We start from the raw sequence: 8,614 nt of genomic DNA on the forward strand, positions 1-8,614 counted from the left end.
CCTCTCTTCCCTGGAACCAACAGTGAAATTCTGTTTCTTCTGGGGCAGTGTTGTAACTCAAAACACTTTGCAAACATTTTCTGAGTTACAGCTGGGAGCTGCACTTCTGTCTGTGCCCAGGAACTGCTAGATGGGATCAGCCCCAGAGTCCATCCAGCCCAGGCCTGGCCTGCACTACAGAGTCCACATTCAGAGCTCCTCTGCAGTGGCGGAACACTCCATGCTGCCTGCAAAGTTGCACACCCTCTGCTGAATGGAGCAAGTTTTCCATTGCCCTCCCTTTAGCAGCAGGTGACCACCCAGGGTTCACTTGATATCATGGCTGCTGAGTGGAGCCATGTAAAGTCACCAAAATGCACAAATGTGCACGTTCTCTGGCTGCTTGGCAATAACACCTGTCTGTCTCACGAAAAGTTCTGCCAACAGATCATGATAACTAGACAAGGTCCCAGTGGCTGGTGTTGGCCAGTGACCAAAGAAGGAAAAAACCATATAGTAGGCAGATGTAGGCCTCCATAATTGTTTCCTTGTGGTTGGTGCCACTGAGGGACTGGCCTAGGTGTTGAAGCTTGACATTTTTCATTTTTCCTTGTGAGCCTGTAAGCATTGAAAGTCACTTACGGTATCAGTGTCCCTGTATCTGTCCACTCCCTCTTTGAGCCTTCCTACGGTCTTGGCCTCCTTGCCACCTTATGAGGGTGAGTTCCACACTCGAATCACATTCAGTTAAAAAAGCAGCTCCTGTCACTTGTTCTGAATTTGCAGTGTGCACTTTCACTGAACATCCATGTATCTTGTACGCTGAGAGAGGGAGAACATCCTCTAAGCTGTCCATAGAAACCCACTGGCCCAAGTCACTGCTCTGCCTCTCTTCAGCTACAGGGAGCCAACAGGCAATTGAAATGTTCCAGCATTTCTCTTTCCAAGCATGTCAGAAATCATTGGGATTTTGTGTATTTCCGTGACCCTGCATGCCCAGTACCAGCAGGGAGACAGATGGGCTGGGAAGATATCTCAGCATGCACTCAAATACCTGCCAAGGCTGAGGAACTCAGGCCCTTAAACTGTTCCATGGCAAGCTTATTACACAGTAGAGGCTGGATGTGCTGCTGCAGTTGTAGCCCACAGCTGGGGTGGGGTGGGGTTTTTTTGCAGGGGGATGACACCAAAGGCTGACAAAAACAGTGAGTAAGATTGAACTTTGGGCCTGTCCCTGCTTAACCAATGTCTCTTCTCCATGGCAGGCTGCAGAAAGAGGTCAGACTAGCTCAGAAAACAGACTACTCGGCTCAGAAGCTATCTGCCCCCCTGCCATATGACAAGATCTCGGTAAGACATTAGGCTCCTTCTCCCCAATCTTCTGGCAAGGCGGTTCGTTGTTAACCCCACTGAGTTGTGCCTGAAAATTAGCAAAGTAGAACGGGGGGAGAATATTGCTACCAAGATGCACCTGAGTGGTAGAGAGTCTGGGCTTCCAGTCATGTTGAATTTTGGCCAGCGTGCTTCAAAATGATGTCCAGAGCAGTCAGTGCAAGGCACTGTGGGACTGCTAATGGGGGACTGCTACAACTGTTAGAAGTAAAGCACTGTCCACATGTGCTTTGTCAGCTGCCCTATGGTAGCAGAGGGCTTGTGTCGCCCTGGGAAGTGGTGTTACAGCCATCAGAAACCTGGGGTTTTGTCAGTTCAACTTTTCTGTGGGGACGCAGGTAAACTTCCATCAACAAAGCTTTCTACTGTAGAGCAGGCCTCAGCTGCTCTCTGCAACTTTGGGTTCATTGTTGCTGTTTTTCTTTTGTAGCCAGGGGATAAGAAGCTGGCTCAGAGTGCCCAGATGTATCACTACCAACACCAAAAACAGCAGATGCTCTCCATGGAAAAGTGAGTGACTTCTTTCTGCTTACAGAGAAGGCAGCATCTGCTCTGCATGTTGCCACTGTTAGCAAGCCTCAACACAGACTAAGAATTGCCCAGAAGTCTAGAGCCAAAAGCCAACCTCTCTGAAGGGGTTCTCAGTGCAGGTCATGAGGGGCCAGAGCAGGGCTTGAAGATGATGCAAATTCCCACTGGCTTTGTTAGCAGGAGGTCCGCTTTGCTAGAGAGCAAGCTGGGCTTCCACTGTTGAATCCAAGAGGAAATTACCCCTCTGAATTTCACATACACTTCTCTATGTGCCTTCCACCCTGCAGACATAAAGAAGAACCCAAGCTGCCAGACTCTGCATCATCTGACGAAGAGAATGAGGATGGAGATTTCACTGTATACGAGTGCCCAGGGCTGGCTCCGGTAAGATGGCAGCTTGGGCATTTGATAAACCAACTCTTGGAAGAACTGGTATCTCTGTGATATATGCCCAACTAGCTGAATACCATGGCTGTGGCCAGTTGTGGTGGAGAATTCAATATTTACAGTCAGCTATGAGGAAGTTCTATCCTACCAGGGATTGCAGATTTTTGCTATTTTTTGCAATGAGACCTTTAAAAAGGACTCGCAGGAGTTAACCCCTCCTTTTATCCTTCCTTCGCACCAGCTGGGGTATGACCATCTCCCAAGCCCAAAGATGCCTCCCAAAAAAGTTCCCAGACACCCTGTTCAGAAGCAGTGCTGCTTCACTTCAGGTTTCCTTGAAAGTTTTCTAACAGTGACTTTCTACTAAAAGATCCTGATTTGCCAAATTATAAACACTGGAACATACTGGTGTGAAGCTTCCCTGGGAAATTGTCAGTAGGATCAAAATTTTTATATTAGGGTTTTTGTTTTTATCATTTTGACTGTTCATATTTTAAAAGTCCAAACTAAACATTTTGTCCTTGTTGGTGCAATTTTTGTTTTGTTTTGTTTTTTTAAATGGTTTTTGCAGAAAATGCCAAGATTTCGCCATCTTGGTCCGATTTGGGTCTTGCACAATTCTGAAACTTGACTCGGTGCTGGATGATGGTTCTTGTTTTCACAACTTACCTGTCCAAAATGGATCTCCATGATCAGCTGTTTCTGAGACCTAAACACTGGCTGGCTGTGCCTGATCAGTGATCACTGGCTCTGAATCTTTGCACCCCCACTCCTTTCCAGAACAAAAGGGGTGGGCACTTCCTCCCCAGCTCCTCTCCATGCAGAGGCAGTGTGGTGTTGATTAGTCCAGATAGGAAAACTAGATCTCTTCTTCACCCCCTTCCCCAGGGTACTGACCAGTGTAAAAATCCAGATGAGGGTTTTTCTGACCCATTTCTAGGGGACCTGGTTTTGCCTCCCTGGACAATGGCAACTCCTAACAGCCCTGTTACAAGTTATGGTGTAAAGGACACAATAAGTCAGAGGGGAGCTTTACTGCAGCTTTTCACATGGTAATAGCCATCCCTGCCAGGCCATCAGGACCTAGATTAAGGGTCATCATTACATCTTTACAGGCCCATTAAAGAGCTGTTTATCCCTCACTGGCAGTCTGGGGAATGCACAGTCAGTTCCTGTCAGATTTTTCAGCTCCCAGGCCCTGCCTGGCTCTGAAGCTGACTCAGGATTTAGTTTTAAAGCTGACCAGAAGTAGCTTTACCAGAATGGGACAGCAGTTAGGTCTCTGCAGGGCAGCCATTTCCTTTCTCCTTCCCCCCTGCTGAGAGTCAGAGCCATCTGCCTTGTTCTTCTAAGAGATCCCCAGCTGTGTGGGCTCTGCCTGCCCAAGCCCTCCCCTGACATGGCCTGGGGCTGGTTGAATTGCATCTCTTTTGTCACTTGGCCAAGCCCAGGTCAAAACACTGGGATCAACCTAGCAATCGGTTGGCCAAAATACTGCCACCACAGGGAGGAGAGGCAAGTGTTTGGCAGCCACTGGAGCCTGTAGCACTTCCACGTGTGTTCCCCTCCCTGGGAATCTAGGAAAAAGTCTTTGTGTGGTTTCATCGCCTACTCCAGTCCGCCCCAGAATGGAGCAATAACATCTCTAGGGTTGGCAGACAGAGCACCAGGTTCAGGACACCTGGGTTCCCTGCCCAGCTCTGCTACTGACTCAGGGCAGGTCATTTGCCTTCTCTATCTGTTTCCTCTTCTCCTTTTGGTCAGATGAGTCTGTCTAGGCTTTGTGCTCTTTGGGGCAGGCATTGTTTCTTGTAGCCTGTGCACAGTGGGGCCTAGTTGGGGTTTCTAGGGAATGCTGTACTGAGGAGATAGTTGTGGGGGGGGGGGGGACCTGCCCTAATAAATGCTGTGTTAGTGTGCTGTGAGACTAAGCCATCTTGCTGTGAACTCTAACGCCCTGGTTTTTCCCCAACCGCTGCAGACCGGAGAGATGGAGGTGAAGAACCCCCTGTTTGACGACTCTTCCTTACACCCTCCGAATACCAAGCTACATCAGTAACCTCTCCCTTCTGAGCTCGCTACGGACTTGTATGCACAATGCCAAAAACCAGCCTGGGCAGAACTCCAGAAACTCCCCTCCTCCTGAGGGGCTGTACAGATGAGGCCGCCACCGCTGCTCCCACCAGGGGACAAATTCCCAGGATCCACTGCCGGGCTGTTAGATGTCCACCGAATAAACACCTGCTCACGGCTTGGGGGAGTCACTCTTGGCGTCCAGTTTCTCATTGTTCTTTCTGTTGTGTTCATGTACCCCAAATCTCATGCCCCATGTTCTCTGCACCATCCCAGTTGCTTGCTCGTTCCCAGGCCCCCATGGGGCCTCTGGTTCCCCTGGGGGGCAGGGAAGGGCAGCACAGGAGGCAGCAGTGTCCTCACCTTGGGCTTCTGTTAGTCCTTTCTCACTTCTGGTAAAGGGAGAAGAGTTGTTGCAAAGCTATGGGTGCACAAGAGTCTCTAGAGAGGATGGAGGGAACAGGGAGACACCGACCTTGCTCAATTGCCCTTGGTTCCATAGAGCATCTCACCTTTGCCAACAGCTCCAGTGCTGGCACTCACAGGTGGCACAGCTTAGAGCTGACACAGTGGAAGACTAGCTCTGTCTAGTGACTTGGGTTCCCAGATTTCACCCCCTCCTTTGCTCCACCAGCAGAAATCCTCCCAGGCCCTGGGGGCCTGGGGCAGAGTCAGCAAGCTAGAAACAGGAGCAAGGGGGAGGTTGAGAGAAATGGCAAGCAGCCCTCCCCAGAGCACCCTACCCTGGGCATGCAGATTTTCTTATTACAGCCACCAGGATTGTCCCATCCTGTCAGCTGTTGGGCTGGGGGTGGGGGACACCCATGTCATCGCAAACCAGGCCTGGTTTTTGGCCTTTCAATTTTGGGCAGCCCAAGGCCAAAAAGGTTTAGATGCCTTTTATCTGTGGGGGCTGATGGTAACAAGCTTGCCCTGCTAATGGTTGTAGCCTGACACACAAGGTTTTATAAACTCATTAATCCATGTTTGTAGCACTTTTTGACAGAAAACCTGGCCAAGACTTACCTTCTGGGACTCCTTCTGTCCTTTGTATCAAACCGTTTGTCCAATAAACCAGCTGTTTGGGTTTCTGATGGTGGGTTTCTCCAACAACTGCTGGCTTGTTTTGTTCTTCAATATAAATGACATGCCTGGGCCTCTCCTGCTGTTTACAGGGGCCTTTCTGGTTGCTTATCAATTGCTAAGCAACAGAAAGCCAGGTGCAGCAGGTGCATTGCTAACCTCGGACAACTATGGATGGACATACCACTGCATTGGCTTATTGTCAGAACCTGCTCTCTGGCCACCTTGGTCATTTTCGGGAGCAAGAAGGGAACCCGCAGAGACATTTTGTTTTCCTATGGAAAGAGTATTGTGAATTTTACTGATAAACCCCAGTAAGAAATAACCTTACCATGTGTAACACCATCAACATGACAAGCATATTCAGCCTCGAATGGGCAAGTTGCAAAGTTAGTTGTTCAGAAATGTTAAATATGTTATTTTTGGACCATTATTGCTCCCTGGTGCATGCTGTTGGGAGTGCAGAGGGAATGGCGGGGAGGGGGAGAGGAAGGGGACTCACCAGCTATCAAGAAATGAGGCAGAAATCTCCATTTATTTCTGAAGTTTTTTCCTTTCCCACCTCCTGCAATAGAGAATGGGGGAAACCCAATGTCCAGCCACTTCAGAAATGCTAGTAGCAGGGCCCAGAGACTATTCAGCTTATTGCCCACTTTTCTAGCCAGGATCTGCTGTGTCTCATGGAAATGAACCTTTTCTGTTAATGAGCACATGGTGCTTGCCCAATCTAAGGCTGCCAGGAGCCCAAGTGTTGACAGCTAGTTTGCAGAGAATGCAGATTTCCTTTCTTCATCATCTTTAACTCACAAGCCTGGCCTATTGCATGCTGGGCCTTACAGTCTTGGCAGGAATTGCCTCTGTACTGAAGATGAAGATAGTCTTGGGTACTGCTACAGAACTGCCCAGGCCATATCTACCTGATGGTTCACAGGTGTCACTAATGAAGCAACACTTCTTGCGAGTGTAACAGGCAAGCGCAGTCAGTCTATAGGAAGCGTGCCCTTCACAGCTCGGCTCCATTTGGAGGGCAGAGTGGGGAATGGTGGGTTTCCTCTCCTTGTTGCTAACTGCCATTGAAGCATCCTTGTTTTGTAGTAGTGGTTCTCCCCATGGCTGGCCAGATCCAGTACATAGACCCATGATGGAATCAGCAAGGATGTACAGCCCAGTGTTGAGCCTCAGGTCGTTTTGCACGTGCGGGTCCACAGTAGACTCCCACGGGTGGAATGCCGAGTTCTCTTTGTGGTTTCCTGCCCTTGCTTGTCCATACGCAGCCCCCACGTTCTCTCTCCAGAGAAGAGTTGTAACGTTTGCATGTGTGTGATGCACATACAGACTTGGAGATGCTAGTGAACCGGACTGCATGAAGCTGCCACAAGGCAGAGCCTGGCTGGAGTTTGCGTAGCACCAGTGACAGCGTGCGTGTGAACACCTGCGTGAAGATGGCACGTCAGTCCTTAGATTAAAGCCTCTATCTTGTTTTAATAGCAGAAACTGTCACTTTACAGTTCCTGGTTCTTGATCGTACTATGTTCAGTGTGGTTTCTTCCTGCACCCCAGCCCTAAATGTTGTATGGATTGTAGTAATTTTAAAAGAAAATTTTATTAAATGACCATATTTCAAACTGATGTCCAGTGCGTGGTTTGGGAGGGGAAGGTTCTTTATTGCCATGTGGTGGGAATTTTAGTCCTAAAAAGAATTTCACCCCAAGCGCCAACAGCTGCTACAGTTGGGATTCTGAGCTGTGAGCATTTTCATACATACTAGTGCAGGGTGCCAAGGCCTTTCCAGTCGGTGCCTGCACTGTTATACAGGTGTGAGGCATCCTTCTATCAAATAGGGGGCAGTTAGTTTTGCAGAGTCCTTCCCTGTACTTTGCACACATAGCCAGTCCTTACAGTTGTTTTATACCAACGAGGGCTTTTGAAGTGTTGCCGCCTGCATCACTTGTAAATGGGCATCCCATGCCCTTAGTGAGCAACATGGAACAAACCCCATGTCAGTTCACATGGTGGCTCCCTTATGAGACTGTACTTTCCCAAGGAGGGGGGGGTGGAAGGACCACAAAATGCATGTTGGGGCCGAAATACCTGGAGTTCTACCCCAAGTTCGGGCAGACTGGGTTCTGCAGTAGTTTCAGACCCTTCCGCTCCTGTTCCTATTTCCTATCACATAACCTGACTTAATTGACAGGGAGTTGGGCTATGTCAACCTTTTCTTCCTTACAAGCTGAATGCAGTAACTAAAAACTGGATCTTTCCATAGAAAGTGCTGGGCAGGCTTTACAATAGGCAGTTTCAGCACCAAGAGTACGAGAGAGAGAGAGTTCCCTGTTCAATTCTGTGTCTGGAACCATGGTAGCCCCAGGAGGTGCAGATGCAATGAAACCCCAGCATAATTAAATTGGAACGTACTCTACATAGATGAAATCTTAGTTTTCTGGTGCTAACAAACTTCCAAACAGGTAGAAGCAGCAATTGCAGGCAGCTTGAAATGCCTACATTTTGGGTGACTTTCATAAGGATCCTAACAGGCACCTCCCTGATCCCAGGCAAATTTGCAGGTCCCTGCTCTAAATTTCAGAGCCACTAATGCTTGTCAGAATGTTGACAGGGTGAATTGTTATATTTCCCTGGTGTCATTCTCTGAAACATCTGGGCATACTTGGCTGAAATTCTCCAAAAAAGTTTTAATGTGAGGCATGCTCTAGTAGTAGTAATAAATAAATAAATGTTGAGCTCAAATAGTGTTAAATTTGGCAAAGTTACAAGCAATTAAAAACTAGACCTTCCAGTGGAAAGCCAACACAAGTGTCAGCCAAACAAGAGCATCAAATCTGAAAACTAATCTTTTCTCACTCTGATTCTTAAACATGCGTGGGAAGAAGATAGCTAGCTAGGAAGGATTTGGTAGATATTCTGCTTTATCTATATTCACAACCCAGCTTCTGCTGCTTATGGTATGTCTACACTGCAAGCAGAGTGGAGAGAGGTGCCTGAGCTAGTTCTCAACAAGCTGGTTTGTTACTCAAAGCAGTGTAGCTACATCTACATGGAGCTGAGTGGGTTATTTCACCCAGTTTACGAGGTAAGTCTAGTATCTACACCACATTATAGGGCACAGTGTAAGTATATCCTTAATCCACCCCATCACTGTCCTTTGAGTGCG

The 8,614-nt window shown here is 48.2% G+C and overlaps 1 protein-coding gene across 2 annotated transcripts in view; it reads left to right on the forward strand.

Annotated features, from left to right (window-relative positions):
* The window catches only part of NPDC1 (neural proliferation, differentiation and control 1), a 101,158-nt gene extending 94,088 nt beyond the window's left edge, over positions 1–7,070 (forward strand). For both annotated transcript variants that reach the window (XM_014602647.3, XM_019475900.2), the window contains exons 6-9: positions 1,245–1,329; positions 1,802–1,881; positions 2,190–2,286; positions 4,271–7,070. In XM_014602647.3, coding sequence (XP_014458133.1) covers positions 1,245–1,329; positions 1,802–1,881; positions 2,190–2,286; positions 4,271–4,348 — 340 coding nt within the window. In that variant the 3' untranslated portion in view covers positions 4,349–7,070. The remainder of the gene's footprint in view (positions 1–1,244; positions 1,330–1,801; positions 1,882–2,189; positions 2,287–4,270) is intronic.
* Positions 7,071–8,614: the final 1,544 nt, after the last annotated feature.

Source organism: Alligator mississippiensis, chromosome 12 (assembly GCF_030867095.1).
Source record: "Alligator mississippiensis isolate rAllMis1 chromosome 12, rAllMis1, whole genome shotgun sequence".
In the NCBI taxonomy this organism is placed as follows: Eukaryota; Metazoa; Chordata; order Crocodylia; family Alligatoridae; genus Alligator; species Alligator mississippiensis.